This window comes from Amblyomma maculatum, chromosome 1, assembly GCF_055883805.1.
Source record: "Amblyomma maculatum isolate TAMU_Amacu chromosome 1, ASM5588380v1, whole genome shotgun sequence".
NCBI classification, from domain to species: Eukaryota; Metazoa; Arthropoda; class Arachnida; order Ixodida; family Ixodidae; genus Amblyomma; species Amblyomma maculatum.
The window spans coordinates 156,383,058-156,404,034 of NC_139344.1; the positions used below are offsets into that span (position 1 = coordinate 156,383,058).

Genomic DNA, 20,977 nt, shown 5'->3' on the forward strand with positions numbered 1-20,977 from the left:
TAATCAATGAATGCTATATATAAAGGCTGGTTATATTCCGAGCATTTTTCTGTCGCCTGGTTGATGGTATGGATATGATCAGTAGTAGAGTATACTTTCTGAAAACCTGCTTGATTGAAGTCTAAGGTTGGCCCGATTCTGTTAGCAATTAACTTAGTAAATTATACGTAACAGATAGTAAGCTGATTGGTCTGTAATTTTTAAAGTCCTTAGCATCCCCTTTCTTACGAATTAAGATGATGTTAGTGTTCTTCCATGATTCCGGTACCATTGACGACAACAGGCATTGCGTATACAGGGTGGCCAGTTTTCCTAGCACGATATTTCCCCCCCCCCCCACACCCCTTTCTTTCAATAAATCTGCAGTTACCTGGTCCTCCTTGCTGCTACTTTCCTTCTTTTAACAGTTTCTATACTTTTCTCTACTGCCAATTTCATTATTATCCTGACTACTTCAGCTACTGTATAGATCAGTATAGAACCCATCTTGTCCATATTCGTGATGACATTGCCTGCTTTGTCCCATAGTGTATACATCTGATTTTTGCCCATGCCACATTTCCTTTTCGCTGCTTTAAGGCTACCCAGATTCTTTAGAACATGCTCGATTTTCTCTATACTACACCTCCTTAAATCAGACACTTTGCACTATTGATTACCTTTGATAGCTCTGCCAGTTCTATCGTGTCTGCTGAGTTGGAAGCTTTTATACTTTAACGTTTCTTAATCAAATCTTTTATCTGCTTAGATAATTTATCAATATCCTCTCTAACTATCCTACCATGCTACTTTATCGCGCACTCAGTAACATCATCTCTGCAGGTATCATTCATCGCTTCTACACTAAGGTTATCACCCTCAATTAAAGCTGAATATCTATCCTGTAGCGAGATCCTGAATTACTCTGCCCTCCCCCTCACTGCTAATTTCTTTATGGACTTCTTTTCTATTAATCTGTTTAGTTCCCTTTTCGAATCTAGACTAATTCGAGACCTTACCATCCTGTGGTCACTGCATCACACCTTTCTAATCACTTCTACATCCTGCATAATGCTGAGTTAGAACACAGTATGAAGACAATTTAATTTTTAGTCTCTTCATTAGGGCTATTCTATGTCCACTTTCGGTTCTTTCGTTTGCAGAAGGAAGTATTCATGATTGTTAAATATTGCTCTCTGCAAACTCAACTAGTAACTCCCCCCTGCTATTCCTAGAACTAATGCCATAGTCACCCACTGATGTTCTTCAGCCTGCTTTTTCCCTACCTTGGCATCGAAGTTGCCCATTAGTGCAGGATACTGAGTCTTTACTTTCCCCTGTGCCAATTCTACTTTTGACTGCCTGGTCATCATGACTACAAGCAGACATGTAGGCCTGTAGTTTTCAGTTTATGCCACTTATTAAGCTTTATTACAATGCCTGACACCCACTCAATAACGCTATAGAATTCATCTATATTACCAGCTATATCTTTATTGACAAGGAACCCTACTCCTAGTTCTTATCTCTCTGGTAAACCTCGATAAGACAGTACATGTCCGCCTTTCAATACAGTACATGCCTCATTTGGCCTCCTAACCTTACTGAGCACTATGACATCCCATTTCATGCCAGCTAGTTATTCGAAGAGCACTGCTAAACTAGCCTCACTAGCTAGGGTTCTATCGTTAAACGTTGCCAGGGTCAGTTTCCAATGGTGGCCTGTCTGGAACCAGAGATTCTTAGCACCCTCTGCTGCGTTACAGGTCTCACTGCCGCTGTGGTCAGTTGCTTCGCAACCGCTGGGGACCAAGGGCCAGGAGTTTGTTGGTGTATTCATAGGAGGTTGGTGGCCAATTACTATGCCAGGGTGGCCAAATCCTATTCTACTGAGGGAGTGCATTCCTGGAGGTGTTCATTGGCATCAAGTCGCACCCCAAACCTGTTTATGCAATTCCATCAACGTGCAGATTTTTTTTTTTTAATCTGGTAGGGAATTGTGCATCACCGGGATTCAAACCATGGTCCTCATGTGAGGCAGATATTCTACCTCCCCTGGTGAAAATTGTAACTGATCTATATAGTTTATGGAACAATTCCCAGTTAGTTCCCATTGAGTTACAGCTGGTTCCAACTGGAATTCAATTGGAACTAAATGGGAACCAACTGGGAATGGTTAAATAAACCAGTTACACCAGTTACAATTTTCACCAGAGATCTACACCACCACTGCAACCTCAGAGAAATAACTCGAGGTAATAACATTCTAGTAGAAATCAAGAAGAGATGAAGTTAGGAAGTTCGCAGTGGTCAAGTGGATGCTGCTAGCACAGGACCGGGTTGAGGAATATGGGAGAGGCCTTCACCCTACAGTGGGTGTAGTCCAGCTGATGATGTTTCAGTGTGGTGCCCAGCACAGGTGCAATGTGTCATGCAGTAACTTAAAAAAAGCCCTGGTGGTAAGGGTATGCACATTTGATAAAAAATTTTCAAGCTGACTTCTTATCTTTGTGAATAAACATTTGTGGCTGCTGCCCACGGCTGCTTGGCATAACTGATGTGAGGAAAATAAAAGGAAAAGAGATGAAAAAGTAGGCCTCAAGTAAAGATAGACGTTTGCTGCAAGGATTAAAGCATTGTACATGCTTATGTGTAATATCCATCACAGACATAGATAAAAAGGAGTAAATGTTCATGCATGCTAACCATTGAGCAAAGCAATTATGTTCTCTGTGCTTAGTCCATTTGAAGTATCTGGAGGTAATGTATAAAGTTTGTCACCTCAACACACTTGCTTTTCAACAGTGATCACTCATGCAGGTGTGACAAAAGTAAATGGAAGGCAATACAATTTAATTTCATTACCCTCATTTCATGCATCCTTGAACAGAAATATGCAGTCTAATCATGATTTTGCAAATGACACAGTGCATTATAAATTTCAACCGCTACATTTTTTAGATAAATTAATTCTAAGAGGTTAAAATTTTTTAATATGGTCACTTTCTATTTATTTTTCACACCACTTGTATGCATTACTTCTTGTATTGCCTTTAAGTTTCATGAGAAATACTATATGAGATACAGTCCGATATATTAATTGTGATCCAAATTAATAAAATATCAGCATGTAGTGGTAGTGGTAGTAATGCACTTTATTCAGGACTCAAATTAAGCGTCCAACAGGTCGGCTGCCTGTTGTACCAAGGCTAGTTGGTCCTTCGGTGAAGAAGATTCCAGCCAGGCACGCCAGGATACAGGTGGGGGGTATGGATAGTGTGAGGATTGTATGGCGGCAGGACAGAGGAAAAGACAGAGTTCAAGATTCGCGTAGATGGAGGGGCAGTTAGGGCACGAGGGGTCAGCTCGCATGTGATAAAGGGAGAGGCGCGCTGGGGTAATGAAGGCATTTGATTAAATTTTACGGAGGACTCTGGCTTGGGGGATAGTGAGGTCTGGGTGGGGCGCCGGAAGACAGGCAAAATCTTCCTTTAGCTGCGTATAATGCTCTTTCAGGGTGTGTTTTAGAGCATATGCCTCGTCACTTGTCGGTGGGCTGATCCAGGGGATCACCGGAGCCCGGTTATGGAAATTGCGGGCGATCTGATTACACAGCTTATTTCTGGCGATCCCTGAATGACCAGGGATCCACTTTAGAGTGACAGTGGCTGGGCCATAAGGCGAAGAGGGCCTCATCGAGACTGTCTCGTAAGTCAACGGGTATGGTGCGGTTGTGGATGGATCGAAGAGCGTTTTGTGAGTCCGTGTATATAATGTAGTTGTTTGTGGAGGGCATTTGCATGAATGTCTGAACGGCGTGCACGATGGGCGTGATTTCAAGCGTGGTTGAGCAGGGAGGGTTGCTAAAAGGTCCACACGTCTGGCGTATGGGGTCCGGAAGATGCGGGGAAGGGATGACATATGCGCCGGTGCCAGTGTCTGAAAGGCGTGAGGCGTCTGTGTATGCCACCGTATGAGTAGAGAAAGGAGGGTTGTGGTGGGTAGCTTGTGCCTGTCGACGACCGTCATGTAGCCCCGGCTGCATGTGCCGAGGGATGGGTGCAATACGGAGGTTAGAAGGGAGTGCATGACCGGGTATGTGGAGAGGAAGATCAATGGGGGGTATTCCAGCCTCCCGCAGAATCCATCGACCCTGTTGCCTGCCGGACAAGCGGGCTAGCTGGCACTCCCGATGGAGGTTGATGAGCGCAGGAAGAGGCAGGAAAAGGCCTGTTTCGTAGAGTCGTTGGTTGGACGTGTGAACTGGGAGATGCAGTGCGGCTTTGTATAGAGTGTTGAGTGCGGCACTGAGCTTGGTAAGGTGCTGCTGTGTAAGTTTAAGGTAAGGTATGTAGTAGAGGATTTTGTTTAGGGCCAAGGCGTGTGCTAGCTGCGTGGCACGTGACTCGCTTAGTCCAGCATGACGCTTAACTACCCGCCGAACCAATTGAGTAACTTGATGACATGTGTTAATGGCCTGTTGAACGGAGGGCGTGCTTTGTTTCGTGTGAAGGTGCATACCGAGAACCCAGCATGAATTGACTCGGGGTATTGGTTGGTTATCGATGTGTAGTGATATGAGTGACTGGGTGGAGCGTTGATATTGTGTATGCGTGAGGAAAAGGAGTTCGGATTTTTCTGGTGCACCGCAAAGAGGAGATGAGGTCAAGGCCTTGCTGTAGCGTGTTCTTGACATCTCCGGGGGACCCGCGGGTGCACCAGAGTGTGATGTCATCAGCGTATAATATATGATGCAGATTGGGGATGGAGGTGAGCGTTCTGGCTAGTGCGGTCATGCCGATGTTAGAGAGAGTCGGGGAGAGCACAGCACCTTGTGGAGTGCCACGTGTTAGGGCGACTGGTTCAGTAAGAGTATCTTGTAGTCGAAATTGGGCCGTCCTGTTCTGCAAAAAGTTAGAGAGATAAGTATATGTGTTATGCTCGCAGTTAGTGTGCTGAATGGAGTCGAGCATGTGATCATGACTGATGTTGTCGAATGCCTTGCGAACGTCAACTGTGACCAAGGCATGTACCTGAGCTGAGGGGGGCTGGAGGAATGTGTGTTCGAGGAGGAGGAAAAGGTATTGTGTTGAGACGTGAGAACGGAACCCGATTAGGGTGTGAGGAAAGAAGTCGATGGCGTCGAGATGCTCCTGAAAGCGTGTCAGAACCATCCGTTCCCTAGTTTTTCCCACACATGAGGTAAGGGAGATGGGACGAAGGTTTTGGAGAGTAGACGGTTTACCTGGTTTCGGAATAAGGACAAGGGTCGAGGATTTCCACTCGTCAGGAAAAGTGCCCTCAGACCAGTGTTCGTTGATGTGAGAATGAATATGTATAATGTCATCAAAAGACCCATGAAAAGCTATTTACTAAAATTATAAAACACACACTAGCAATAGATATTATATCAATCCTCTCTGCAGAGGTAAAATTTTTAAGCTAGCTTTATAAGCACCGAACATATGGGCGATAAAAAATGGTGCACCTCCTAGGTCGTAGCAGTGCCCCATCCCACCCACGTCCTGTCCCAACCACGTAACTATGCAGTGTCCAATGAGTGGGTGTACTCAGCAGCCCCACTAACATCAGTGGGGAGGTTTGTGTGCGGAAATATGTTGCACCAATCGGTTTCGAGCAGTTGCTAGGAGCACTTTTTAAAAATTGCTTGCAAACTATCAAATGCACGCAAAGCTTTCAAATTTGGCTCGAATAACAGCTTCACCGCGCAGTGCCCCTGCAAGGGGCACTTCTAAATATGGTGCTCCTGCAATAATTTTACGCGCATAAAGCCAGGTCGACTGAGTGTCCTTGGGCACCTGCCGGTAGTGTTGTGCTGTAAAACCTCATCATGAGGTGAATGCTGAGTCTGCTCAAAGGTGGCTTTTGGTTTGGGGTGCCTGTTTTGGACATGACACTGCTGTTACGTGGAGAAGCCAGCGTCCAGTGCCCCAGCTATCATGCGGCGAAGTCAGCCTAGCTGACCAAATGCTTATGGAGGCTCTTACATGACATGCTTCACAGCTTAATGCAACGAAGAAATCAACTGTACCGAATTTTAAACTGAGTCAAGTTTACAGTGTACCAGTAACAGAATCAGACATCTTATGGTTGGCGGTGTGAGACGCGAGCTCCAATGCTCCGGTTGGGCACACAGAGTGGCACCTGAGGGTTAAAGCACCGCAAACTACTTTAGTGAGGGTGTGCCCAGAGCGCACCCTCACTCAAGTGGAAGAATTAGCAGGTATGTCAATGGCACCCATACCAACCCCATACAGATCACACCAGAAGGCAGGCAAGAGTAATAAAAACTCAGAGGAAGAAGCCAGACCAAGACCCCTAGTCCTATATACGGACATAGAGGCCTACCCCAAACCAAACAAATTTGCAGTGGTAGTTGTGAACTCATAGCTCAAACTGGCCATAAAAGCCCCCATTTGTGCACATAACCCACAGGAGGCAGAAGCCACAGCAGTGGCCTGGCTACTAGGTATAGCATGAAGGCAGGGATGCACCCGCCAAAATCATGGACACCCAGGCGACTTGTCACTATCTCACACAAGGCCAAGTGCTAGTGAGAGAGGCCCTTTTCAACTCCGCTGAATGCAAACAAGATTGTTGCGATGGAGCACCAGAGCAAGATGACCAGAACAAGAGGGAGAGAGCAAGGAAGCAGTGCCGGCACGAGAGCTTAGGAACGCTCGCGACCTTTGCCTCGGCCAGATGCTGCCATCGTCACCTCTTCAGCTTCTCCTCAAATAAATGTGGCCACGGTCGCCCCTGCCTGGCGATCGCTACAAGATCATCATGTCGAATGGATACCTGGGCACGAAGGCCTCGAGGAAAATGAGGTGGCGCATGGTCTAAGCCAAGAAATAGTTATCTGGGCAGACCAACAGTTCTACCCATACCCGATTCCTCTACTCAGCATACATGATGATCATCTGGAACATTTGGGGCTGATGAGGTGTAAATATCCCCCACCACACAAGAAACTGACAATAGCCAAGGCCATTTATTGGTGCCTCATCCAAACTAACACATATCCTAACTTACATGTCAGGAATAACCACCTGCCCTGGTGTGGTGTCTGCCTCACTCTTTTCCACATACCTCATATAGAACACACATATGAGCAGAGGGCAGGCCTTGGACGTCCAGCTATGCATAGTCCACTGGGTCTGCGTGAAACAGCACCAAGCGAAGCCCTGGGCTAAAGGAGCTGACCAATCTGCTCATCACGCCCCCTTTTCCATTTCTCATTCCCTTTTTCTCTTCATAAATATTTACATCACCTCGTACATCATATCATTTGTTCCTCTTGCTGAATTCTTGCTACATAGGGCTGTGTTAAGGTTACACATCCAAGTCAGGTATGACATAAGAATGGGGAAGCCTATTGTTAACTATATCGAGGAATATGTGCTGTGTTGAAGTAGTCCCGTGCGGCCAATTTCCTTATTAAATTTGGATCAAATGTCCTGGCTCTTGGCTTTTTTTTTAAGTCACCGCCAAAAGTAGGAGGAGTCAGCCAACGTGTGGAATGCCTTTCGGGCAGTCACATGACAGCTTGTCGCTCTGCCGTCGGATGTGATATGCCGAGCGATTTTGTGAATATAGTCTGTTTGCTTCATGTTGTATCGCTGATATGGTCTCCGAACTGCAACTATTTAGCGGTTGTACCAACACATTATTTACATCACATCCTAAAGCATTGTAAACATTATAAACACTTTTAAAATCTTCTTGTAATATGTATGGCTCCCGAGAGCGCATTGGGGGGGGAGGGAGGGGGGGCTTAGTTTAAGCCTTTGTAATGCGTTGAAAAGGTGATCCAGTAAACTATATAAAAAATTAGCTGGGGTTTAGCTTCAGTTAAACCCAGTAGGTTGCGTAAGCAAGGCCAACGTAGCTTCTCTTTCTGTTTATCAGACAGCATGTCGAATAGTCAGGCAAAGCAAGCGAACACGCATTTTTTATACTCAGTTTCCACCTCCTCTCCACATTACGAAACATCTGGCGAGAGCACCGCGCCTCCACTCGGCAGCGGCGTGGCTACCGACCAGGTTTACCCGACGGCTTGAAGAGGGGGTCCATCTACGGTCACTCTTGTTGCTATGGCAACGAGGCGCCATCTGCGGCGCGCCGTGGCAACCGACCGGGTTTACCTGACGGCTTGAAAAGAGGCCCCATCTGTGGTCGCTCTAAAGGGCAAACGTGGCTACGGGCGGGGTTTACACGACGGGCTGAAACCTGGCATAGTATTGCTTATGCAATAATAATAAGCCGATACTAGTATATTAAATGTTATGGTGCAAATTCACAGGATCGACGTGTGTTAAGGGTCTTAAATGTCAGCAGAGCACTATCTACTACTACTGCCACATCGTCCGAAGGTACATGACCATCACATCTGTCGTTCCAGAATAAAACTAAATGTTAAGGTACAAATTCACAGGATCGGCGTGTGTTAAGGGTCTTAAATGTCAGCAGAGCACTATCTACTACTACTGCCACATCGTCTGAAGGTACATGACCATCACATCTGTCGTTCCAGAATAAAACATTAAAGCATTATACTTCAAGAAGTCTTTGCTAGAGGCATTTATATACAACACAGCAACTTCAGTCGAAATTCGATCAGTTCCCTTAATCTTAGGTCATTCAGGTTATGTAGCAAGTCTCTAGCATTTTACTGTATTATTTATGCAGCCTTAAATTACAGGAGGTATGTGTACATGTGTACAAGAGAGAATTTTTAACCCAAGATGGCGGTTCCCTGCAACTAGTTTTTCTTGAATCCTTTTTGGCATGCTCAAGAGGGTCACACCATTCATTATTGGTTGATGACACCAAGACGCTATTGCACTTAGTATGACTGATTTACAACACATCCTATAGTCAATCAACAGAGATTCTCACTTTCTAGCATATCCATGCACCTAACTTGCTCAAACATTCAATGCATTATCCCCCTCAATATGACTTGCAACCAGCGAGCGTGCAGCCTCACTGCTTTCCAGATGCACGGTGGTGTCTCAAGCAGTGTGCTTTAAAACTAAGTGGAATGGGCATCCGATGTTGCCAACAAAAGGGAAAGCTATAGCATAATCATGAAGAGCTATTGCTTGGCTTTCAGTTTAACTAAGTTGAACTTCTGATAATTTATTTAAATTTTCTGTACTTCAATTTACTTTCAAGTAATTTTCTTTACTTGTTTGGTGACGGGCCTTAGTCATTAGAATGTTATATTCTGTTGATACTGGAGCTACAATTTGTCCTAAGTGCTCCTTAAAAAATAAATTTAAAAAATGCTATATTCAAATGCATTGAAATGTGGATTTAATAGTTGGTTTGAACGTCTAGCGCTGTCAGTAATTCGGGCACAGCAGGGTCGAATTGCCAGCCGCAGGGCACAGCTTCAGCACGAGAGATGGGCGCCGGAGACAAGCGATGGTGATGGCAATGCCGCAGCATTTTCTGTTCTTTGTATTCTTTACATTTCCCCCACGTCAAGAAGTCGGCATCCTGGCGACTCAGGGAGAAGAGACGACCAGAGGGTTGTAATATGGCTTAAGGCGGCTAACGTGGACAACCTCGCGGCCGCGACGGCGGAGGTCGGAAGAAGGGGTGACTGGCTCGATGACGTAGTTCACAGGGGATGTGCGTTCCAAGACGCGATAAGGTCCGTGGTATTTGGTGTCTAGTTTGTTGGTGGCAGGAACGCATAGCCAAACGAAGCTGTCGGCCAGGAACGTGGGAGCAGGGGTATCGGTATCATGCTGATCTTTGCGATAGCCTTGAGTGTTGGAGGTAAACGTACGAGCTAGCTGACGGCATTCCTCGGCCTTCTGTACAATATCTGACAAAGCACTGTACTCAGAGGCATCTGGATGGTATGGCAAAATTGTGTCCAGAGTACAAGATGGTTCACGGCCGTATAAGAGAAAGAAGGGCGAAAAACCAGCTGTTGCTTGGGTGCAGTGTTGTATGTGAACGTTAGAATGGCAGTACCTGGTCCCAGTTGGAGCTTCCCGATTCAGATGTAACATACATTGCAAGCATGTCCCCAAGCGTACGGTTGAAGCGCTCCGTGAGGCCGTTTGTTTGCGGGTGGTACGCAGTTGTAGCCCGATGTATCGATTTACAAGACGACAGGAGCTCTTGGACTACCTTTAATTGGACGGTTTTAATTATCCGCTTTCTCAGGTACACATGACTTTTTTGACATTGTCCCTACCAAAAGTTGTGCCCTTGCAGTACCTGAGCACCAGCCTCTCTAGGACATCTCAGAAAAATAAGGACAACTGCTGATACGTGCAGTGCACTACACGGGTGATATTATTTTAACATACAAACTGCATACAGTACCTTTAAGGTGTTCCTTAAAAGCTGACTGAAACATTTTGACTTTGGCCACATGCCTGTTAATGTGCTTGGTGTGTAGTAAAACGAATCATAACAAAGTTTCATGCTTCTTAAAAGCATTTTAAAAGCTGCATAGCAACCTAACAAGAAGATAAAACATTTCTTAGTAGGATCCACTGTGCTTTTTCATGCCATCTGCCCGTCCTTATAGACATGAGCTTCTGCGTTTTGTCGAAGCTGCACGTGGCATGCCTCAGCTAACTAGGCTGTGTCGAGTGCATCTAAACAAGAATTGTTATCAGCCAAATGTGCGTCTTCTAATAAATCAGAATATGGCCCCACATTTGTAGCTGCCTAAGCAGTAGATGGTAGCAGCATGCAGTGCAACAGTTGCAGCATCCCCTGGGCACTCCAGGTTGCCTACAGCATGCAGAAACTAGTGTCATGGTACATATAAGTGCACTTCTTTTGGTGGGGACAACAGGGGGGGGGGAAGGGGGGTAGCTTAAGCTCCACTTTTAAGAACTGATGCAACAATGCTATGACTTTTACAGATGCTTGTTTTGCATGCATACAATTTGCTGCTTGCCTTATCACTAATCCCTTAATCTGTGCCTCTCTTATATCACACATATTAATTAGTATCTAGCCATAAGCTACCACATTATATGAAAGACTATCCGACATAGATATAGTATATAAAGCCTCACTTTACCCAAGCTGTATGAACTGCCTGCGCAGCCTACAGATAGCACGTCTGACTTTAAATCCAAGATACCGGCTTCAATCCCTATCTCATCCTGCCATCTTTTCTTTCATCTTTCAGAAAGTTAGCAGCTCCTGCCAATTCGGCCGTCTCATGTGGTCTCATGATCTCACACAACCCGCCAATAATGTAATTGTGCCTAGCCACGTCATCTGCCAACTACCATCTGCCAGAGGCGCACTTGTGGTTTTTTAGTCGCAACGCTGACAACACCGACAATACAGATGCCGAATTTTCTGCAGAATGGTTTGGTTTGCAGGTCTTGTGGGGTTTAAAGGCCCACTGTCCACCCTCCGGTCAAAAATATTTTCTTCCCCGGTTACTGTGAGACTTCGCCCCTAGAACGCAAGGCCGCAAAATGTTTTTGAAAAGAGTAACTAATAACGCAGTTACAGCCACCGCAATCACCCGATTCTGTCATACTTCTCTCCTTCCGTTCCCTCGCAAAGGTTTTTCACTCTCCTGCCCGAGGTCGTCTAGCCTCCGCAAGACAAATTCCCCTTCCTCCTCCGCGTTTGCGGGAGGTGGGGCGTGGCACTCCGCGAGCGCGAAAAAAAAAAAAAAACCGGCCGAGGGAGCGCGCGCCGCTGTATTCAGTCTGGCCGTGGCAAGGGAAAAGCGCACAGCGAGCGGTAGACACCCATCCTTCTCCGTCAGTCAGCGAGACGGACCAATCGACGTCGTTCGCGGTACGTACGTCATTACTGGGGCCCGTCGGGCCAGCGCAGGAAACGGGGAAGCTGGCTTCCCAGAGGAGAGCTTGAGAGAGCTTTGAATTGTATTTTCGATGCTTTGCGGCGCGCGTGTCACTGTAGCATTTTGCACAGACTATCTCCGGTACCTGATCGAAACACTGAGCTCCTTTGCTTAAAAGGGCCTTCCCTGGACAGTGGCCCTTTAACATTACAAAGCGACTCAGGCTATGAGAGACGCCGTAGTGGAGGACTCCGAAAATTTCGACCGCCTGGGGTTCTTTAACGTGCTTCCAGCAGAATGGGGCTGTCACCTTAAAATGTTACAGCCCAGAACTTACTTATGCTACAGACAGAACTTCTGTCTTAATCAACAACCAAGATAAGTTTGCAGGCACTTGTGCATACTTACAGCCTCTCATTTTCATGTCTTATATATAAATGTTTTTATTTGGAAGAAAAAAAAAATAGGCACTGTTGTAGGGTAGAAAGTGGCCTTTTTTGGCATTAAGCAATTTTCACATTATTCTGAAAGTAAGGAGAATTAATCATGGGATTCAATATGACATGGGTTATGCAGTTTTTTAAATTATTAAATGGTACTATGGTCTAGTTTTCTAGACCTTAGAAGGGTTCAAGCAAAAAATTGTAAAAAAATACAGGGTTAAATAGCTGAAAGCATCTGTGGTAACTCACTAACAAAGACAAGCAAGGGCTCAGATATGACAACATAAAAAAGACAAGAACGAGAACATACTGTATCACTCATCGCATAAATATAAATGTAACTAAAATATGCGTAACAAACTGTATCACTCATAACATAAAGATAATGTAACTAAAATATGCACAACAAAACCACAGGCAACAATTCAGTTAGATAATTCCATTCATTAACACATTTAAGAAAAAATGCATACTTGCAGCAATCATTTCTACACTCTATCTCACAAGTTGCCAACAGCACTGTAGGCTACACAATTGCTGTAGGCTACACAATCCTGCAAACTACTTGTGAGGTGTAGCACAGAAGTCAGTGGTGTTACTGTAAACAAGTGTCAAGGTCATGTAGCATTAACCTGTGAAGAAAATGAGAATGTGCAATGTATCACTGCTATGTTTCCATCTATAAGCTTAAACAAAAGCTTGAAGTGGTACATACTTTTCCTTTGTGGCACAGATGGCATCCCACTTCGCTTGAAGAGTTCACTAGTCGAAGCGAGGCCATATGAGTTACAACTTCCATTCATTCATTACACCATTTAAAATAAACTCATAATTCAGCTTGAATAAAAAAAAAAGTTTTTCATACAGAACACAGTTGTCAGCATAGAGCTTAATACCAATTGACATATCTTAAACGACATCATTTATTTCGAGTAAAAACAGAAGGAGACAAAGAACCAATCACTGGGGGACACCACGATCGATGGCAATTTGTCTGAACAGTTGAATTCAGCGTTACAAACCGGAGCCAATCAGTCAAATAACTTCTCATCCAGGTGAGTAGCTTATTTCGCAGAATGTGGTGTAGTTTGTACAGCATTTTATTGTGCACGACTTTATGAAATGCCTCCCAAAAATCCACAAAGATTACACCCATTTGTATGGCCTCATTTATAGCTACTGTGAAGGCATGAGTGCCATCAACAAGTAGTGTATTGGTTGAAAATCTGCCTAAAGCAAGCTGCATAAAAGTAAGTAGGTTATGATCCTCAATAAAGGTAGCTATATCTTTGTGAATGATACTCCAAGATTTTACAAGCTGCTGAAGTTGACACATATGGCAATTTTAATTTACTACTCAGTCTACAGATGTATGCAAAGGCTTCACTCTAGCATTCAGATTGTCATCAGGTAGGATGGCTTCATTCAAAGATCTAGTGAACAGAACATGCAAAAGCTTTGCAAACTATTCAGCAATAAAACTTCAGGAAAACATCTGAAATACTGTTTGGCTAATGACTCTTTTTAACTTCAAGTTTCAAAAGAAGATTTAATTAAGGTTACCATGTTCCTTTATCGCATTAGGAGAAGGAAGCACAAACACTTGAAAACTTGAAAGAATGCCATCATCCTTTTGCAATCATATTTTAGAAATTTTTGTTTAAAGCCACGGAAATTACTGCATCACCCTGCATGCAACTACCATCAAGTAAATATGTATCAGTAGACCAAGCCGTCAGGCTTGCCAGCCTCCAAAATTTGCCAGAGGTTTGAATAATGGATGGTGGTGTTTTATCGAAATAAATTTCCTAGTCATGGGAAGCTTTCTGTTTCAACTCTTCCTATATTTGTTCTACTATTAATTTTAGGTGAGACCTGCTGAAAGTATGTCTTATTTGGCTTATCCAAGTACTTCAAAGGTTAGGGCTTTTAGCTATTATTGGCATGAAATACTGTAAACATTCATGAATTACGCCTTTGAAGAAAAGGCACAAATAATTGTTCAAGGGTTGTTTCTAGCAGAGCCATGATCAAAACTGAGCAGATCAGTAATGGACTCATCTGCTTTCAAAAAATTTGGTAACTGCTCGACTTGCCCCTTCTAAATTAGCACCCTGCAACTTCAAGGCTACTGCTTCACGATCTACAAGTCAGAACTGATGCTCCAAAGAACTTTTAATACTACCACTTATAAAACAGATCAAGGATTGACTTCTGACATTCTGAATTCTGGCTGCCTTATTAAAACCCAGCACAAAGCAAAAATCGAAGACAATCCCTAGAAATTCATTCTCGACACTCTTGGCACTGGATAATGAAAGTGTCCAAAGTCCAGACTGGGAAAGTTAAATCCACTTCAGGATTATTCTATCCACATGTTTCATGTTCAGTTCTATCCACAGAACTTATGTGGTGTCACATATATACGTTCAGATGTCCCAGTACAATTGCAGATGAAATCAAAGGTCTGTATACTGCTTAGAGGGCATAGCAGGCTTTATGTAAAGTTTGCAAAGCCTGATTCCCAAGCCTAGTACACCAGGCATTGCTATAAGGTGCAAAGAACCTTTAAAGGAATAGCATTCCCTCCTTTAGTCACAATCCCTTGCAATACATTCACTGTCAGAAACTTCCTCACTCGGCCAAGTTTCCACCAGGATTACAGCAGAACAAAAATGGTTCAAGCACCTGATTTTATTCACATTTCTACGGCAGTTGACGCTACGGGTCATTCTACATGCCTACTTAATCTTACGAATAATGCCTTATTTCTGCAATAAAGAACGCTTGCCAAAGACAAGTTAAGTGTGTCTTCTTCTCGTTCTTAGGTTGAGCTTAGCAAAAGTTTCTTCCTTGTCTACTGCACATTATTCGAAAAATTGTTCGATATTGACAATTCACTTCCTTTTACTCTCAGACATGCCTGTAGTATTTGGATTTGATCTCGATGGCCTAGCAGTTTGATAACCATACAAGCCTTTCCTTCGTTAACAGTGATGTCCAGCTTTGTCAGCAGTATGTCATTTTTATCTCATTAGCAAATCATCAAATGCTTCAGAAGTTTGCTCTTCCATGTAAAATATCATTACTCCTCTGGCTGTTCTTAAGTTCATCAACATTATGCATCAAGAATAACATCAGGCCAGCATATACAGGTGTGTTATTGAGCTGTGTACTTTGCAGGACATACACTGTTCGACACGTAAAGCTGAGAAACAGACATGCTACTATGACAGCCAAAGGGTGTCATACTCAAAATCATGACTCCAAAGCATGGGTAAGGAGTCTTCAAGACAAGTCTCCAGTCTGTCCTACACATATTCTAGCAAAAAAGGACCACAGTTCATTACAACTATATTAACAAGTGCCTTAAATATGCAAGGACGGCAAATAAGCTCTCCGTGCCCGGCCACACCTTAAAGCGTGCCAAGGTGGATCAACAACCACAAGAACTATGCGTACATTGCATATATACACTGTGGCTTCTGCACCAACCTACTGCCAAATAATGTGGCACTTCAAAGCTTTAAGAAACAGCCTCCAATGTTACTGTCCACATGCCCTAGCTCTGATCAGCAGATAATCAAGCTGTTTTTGCAGACAGGTGGCATTTCACTTGTGCCACTACGCTCAAGTATATATCTATCAAGCAGCTGCACATTTATGTCCATTTAAAAGTAGATGAAGTAATGGCTTCCCCTTGCTCATGAACATTCCTTGTCTTCAGAGACATACGAGTAATAATCAATTGAAAAAGCAAAACAAACATTTCACAGAAAATATTTATGAAACCATATACTTATGCACACTTCGGCATTAGCAAATTTTGTTTAATAAATGTTTCAGGGCCTTGGAACGCAACTAACTGCAGTACAAAATTTGTACCAAAAATAATGTTCAGTTCAAAAGCAGTCATGGAGTTTCTAATCACTGTCACTGATCGTAACAACCTTTTTCTTCAGTCTGCAACGTACAATAATATCATCTTCAGAACTTGAACCATCCTGTTCGTCCTCGGATGATGATATCTCGTGAACAGATGACAGCGCAGAGTTTGAATGAGGAGCAGAAGCTTCTTGTGCCTTCAAGGGTGTAAAATTTGCTTCATATTCGACAGACCTTGCAAGAGCCTTCTGAAAGGGACTTGGTGGCATTTTCGAATGAGAGAGTGATGCTTGCTGTTGTGGTGAGCCAACAAACAGAGGTGCAATTCGCTTTGAGGGCGTAGACTGTGGCGTGCTGTGCAGCCTTGGCTGGCTGCCAAAGAACTTGACAGGTGATGATGTAGTGCTTGCCACCAGTTTTGCAGAAGAATTTTGAGGAGTGTCAAGACCTTTCGGGGAAGTTATGGCCTCATTGTCATTTATCATTTGAGCACCTGTTGGAGAAAGCAAAAACTGCTTTGTCTGTACAAAGCATGACTGGCTCGGAGAATACCATAGGCGCTTCTTAACATGCTTTTTTTCATGTTCAGTAGTCTGCACAGATGTACCATGAGCATCCCAGTTAGTTTCTTCAGCACTTTCATTGTAGCTTAGCAATTGCCGGGTGGCCACCTCTTCTGCACTTTCCTGAAAGCTACTTGGTGCATAACTCTCTTCATCGACCTTCTTGGGAGTAGAAGCTGGTGTATTCAGCTGTGAAATGCTGCCTTCTAGTTTCCATTCTACATTTTTACGTTCATCTTTTATCTCAGGCATCAACTTTGCAGCTGAGTCACAAAAGTCAGGAAATGACCTGTCAGCCCCTACATCATCTTTGATGTTTGCTTGTTGCTTCATAGGCTGTTCTATTTTCACATATTGCAAATTGCAATTTTCATTTTCTGTCTCTGATGAAGCTCCATGCTCTTCAGTGGTGACACCAAGCTTAAAAGAAAATTTCTTTACAGGGCTGTTTACTACTTCCACATCATCAGAAAATTCATCACTGTCAATCACAACAGACTCTAAATGTTCTTCTTCTGGAAATAGTTCCTCATCAGAGTCATCAACTATGATGCTAACACTCTTGTCTGAGGATTGCACAGTCATGTTTGCTAGTGACTTGTTCAGCGAGCCTACCCCATCAAGATTGACATCATCATCATCAAGCACCACCAAAGCCTTGTCCACTTTCAAAGATGTGCCTTCATCATGATCATTTGGCACAACAGTCCGCCCATTTTGTCTAGGGGACCTGTCACGGCAGATGTCATCATCATCAAGTACCACCAAAGCCTTGTTCCATTTTGATGACGTGCCTCCATCAAGATCATTTGGCACATTGCTTTGCCAATTTCGTTTTGGAGACCTTGCACGCGGCTCGGCTGGTCGAGGTTTTGCAACCATGTTCATTGGTACAGTGTAGGACTCCTTGTTCTGAATTTCATCCAAGGCCATGCCACACTCAACTGTGATCATATGGTGTGCCATTCTAGCACGCTCCTTTACATGTTCAATTTCCCCAGGCACGAACTGATTTTCTGCATCTGCTTGCGACTCCTCTGAGAACATCAAATCATGATGGCTAACCCCAAAGATGTTCTTTTCCTGCAGAGCAGCAATATGTTCTTCAAGAGCCAGATTTGTATTTCTGTTTCGTGAGTGCATCTCATGAAGTTGAACCTGCGTGCCAGAGTAATTGGGGTTCTCAAGGGTAAAGAGCTCTCTCAGCTCTTGTTTTGTAAAGTAGCGCATGGGGTCTTTTTGATTCCCAGTTGTCTGCTTTATAATAGAGTCCTTAAAGATCTGTCGGCGATATATCTTTTCTTCAACAGTGCTGCAAGTTATCAAACGATAAACAACAACATTTTTTTGTTGACCTATGCGATAAGCCCGGTCTACAGCCTGAGCATCTGTAGCTGGGTTCCATGATGGGTCATAAATGATAACTCTGTCAGCAGAGGTCAGAGTAAGCCCAACACCTCCAACTTGGGTGGTCAGCAAGAACACATCAGCATTTTTCTTTGTTTGGAACTGTGTGACTATTCGGTCTCGGTCACTTAATTTGCTGATTGTACCATCAAGGCGAGTGACTACAAAGCCCCTATTAGTGAGGATTCGCTGAATAATGTCCAAGATCTTTCTTGACTGAGAGAAAAGAAGCGTGCGATGGCCTTCAGCCCTGAGGATTGCTAAAAGCTGCAAAACAAAGGTCATTTTCCCAGACTCTTCAAGCAGGACCTCATCAGACACACCTTCAATGGCCATTGACATTCCTTCTTCCTTGTCAAGAAACTCTTCAATCTCTTCTCTTGACATGCCATCATGCATTCCCATTTGGACACAAGCTCGCTTTGAGAGTAGCCTAGGGTGATCACAAATTTTTTTGAGCACGGTCAGCTGCACAAGCGGGGACTTCTTGGTCATGAGAATATTGGCTACCTCTTCTGACTCAAGGAACTCTCGGTATATCTTCTTCTGCAACTCTGACAAGTATATCCAAATGACCAGGTCATTTTTCTTTGAAGTGAAAGTTAGCTTAGGGCATAGTGAAGCTTTGTCATCTTCACTGTTCCCTTTGTCTTCAAGCACCTCTGCTTTTGTCCTTCTCAGAAAGTATGGCTGAATCAGAAGCCGCAGCTGAGCTGCTATCTCATTGCCCAGCAGCTTCTCTCCACAAGTAGAATCTTTCTCGCGTGCCTTGTTAATGGGTGTCTCATACTGTCGCTTGAATGTCGTCAGTGAGCCCACAAGTCCACCCTGGTGTGTGAAGTTGAAAAGCGCCCACAGTTCCTGAAGATTGTTTTGTATAGCTGTTCCTGTGAGCACAAGACGGTGCTTAGCTGGAATTTCGTAGATAGCCTTTGTTGTCTTTGTTGGATTTTTGATCTTGTGACCTTCATCAAGAATCAAATAGCACCACACAAACTGTGCACCATTCTGCTGCCTACAAAAGGCTTCATAGCTTGTTTGAGCCATGCCGTAGCTTGTCAGGAGAACGCCACCACGGCGCTGTACCTTGGTCAAAGTTCGCTCTCGTTCTTTCTTGGATCCCGAGTGGTATTCATACACAGAGATGCCCGGTGCCCAGGCTTGAAACTCTTTCTTCCAGTTGGCAATCAGTGAAACAGGCATTATGATCAGGACACTTTTGATCATGTCACCATCAAACATGCCAGAAAGAAAGGCAACCACTTGGATCGTTTTGCCTAAGCCCATGTCATCTCCAAGAACTCCACCGCGCTTCTTGAGATGTAATCCCCACATCCAAAGCAGTCCCTCTTTTTGGTAGGCGTAAAGCTTACGTTCAATCGCATGGTAAAGGAAGAAGCCTTTGCCAATTTCAACCATGCTATTGTCGCAACCCTCTTGGTCTTGCTCACAGGCCAGGAACTCCCGCATTTTCTTCATTCTGTTTTCTAACCTTTCGTCAGGCTGACATTCGACCGCCTTCTCAAAACAGCGGAGGGCCCCCCGGACGTCTCCCTCTTTCAGCAGTCGCTTGCCTGAAACAGCAGGCAATGGAATATTGTAGGGGTAACACGAAAATTATTCGCATGCAAAGCGCTCTGTTAAAAACATTGCCAGTGTCACTAACCTTCGGATTTATGCAGCTTGAAGGGCGACGACTTCTCATTTTCATTCCCCGCGTCAGAGGTAGCCATGATGAAGCCTCAAGCAGACCAGCGCCCTGCAGGCGCAGCACGAGACCACCGTGCACGAGACAGCGCAAATTTCAGAGGTATTAGCTGGCGCACGATCTAAATGGCATGCCTTCCTCGATGAAGCAGGCTATGCAAACACCACGAATTCAAAATGTTCCATTCTTGCCACAGACCAAGCGGAGTAACTCGCAACTAATATCGCAACTGTCACCCACTACAGCACCCGCATGGTTGCATTCATAGTTGCGTTTCCCTCTCTTTCAAATACTGCGATATGATTGGTCTTGGCGGTCGGCCAAAACGCTGGATAGCCTTCCCAATCCAAGCCCGACGGTAGCCAACAGCTGTAGGCGGCGCCTCTAACCAGACCAGACCTTCTTTATTGGAATGCTCCGTCGCTTCTGCGCATGCGCCAGTTGAAAGAAGTGAGGAGAAATACTTGCCGGATGTGATGTAGCCTTGTTTTGTTTTGTTTGTAAAATGTCTGCCGCTTCTCGTCGCCGTTTCTAGCGATAGGCCGACAGATGGTCGCCATGTGTCGCCGGCTCCGAGTCCGTGATCGCTCGCAAGCCGGACTTGACTGTGGCGATGGTGGCGGACGGGTTTCTTGGCATTGTAGTTTGAATATCGTAGCCGTGTGGCCGTACGTGTTCCTTTCCACTTGTTATAATACTCCTTGAGCTTCGGCCTCGCGTACTGCTGTTCGTCAAGCAGCAAGCTGTGATATTCCCATGCGTTCTCTTAGTTACAGATAGCACCATCTCCGACCTGTGGACTCTGCGACGCTAGTTCTGCAATGCGTGTCAGCCCGCTCTTGTCGATGGAACATGCCTGCAGTATATCGCAAGTACTTACTTGCATTTCCCGAAACTTACACGAGTCAAGAGCGGACACTCGAGCCGTTTCGCGGCCGAGCAGGGTCTGACCGCGTATATCCGACTTGTATCCGATCCCAACAAACGGATGCGGCGCGAGGGGGAAAACGAAGATGGAGAGGGAGAAGAGGCCGTCGGCTGGCTGTTACGAGCTGCGGCCGACACCCCCATTCCACGCTAGCGACCCGTGGGGCTCGGCCAACACCTTCTCGGCGCCCGTGTTGTGGTGGCAGTGGCAGTGCGCGATGCGCGTTGTTGCGTG

General features: G+C 44.7%; 1 protein-coding gene and 1 pseudogene across 1 annotated transcript; both read right to left on the bottom strand.

Moving 5' to 3' along the window:
- Window positions 1–3,150: 3,150 nt before the first annotated feature.
- On the bottom strand, window positions 3,151–5,299 carry LOC146204708 (uncharacterized; annotated as a pseudogene).
- Window positions 5,300–16,016: 10,717 nt separating this feature from the next.
- Window positions 16,017–20,774, bottom strand: LOC146204709 (DNA excision repair protein ERCC-6-like). The gene is made up of 2 exons (XM_084589431.1): window positions 19,774–20,774; window positions 16,017–19,681 (listed from the first exon to the last, which is right to left on the bottom strand). The coding sequence occupies exons 1-2, from the start codon at window positions 19,838–19,840 to the stop codon at window positions 16,176–16,178; spliced, it is 3,573 nt and encodes a 1,190-aa protein (XP_084445557.1). The 5' UTR covers window positions 19,841–20,774; the 3' UTR covers window positions 16,017–16,175.
- Window positions 20,775–20,977: the final 203 nt, after the last annotated feature.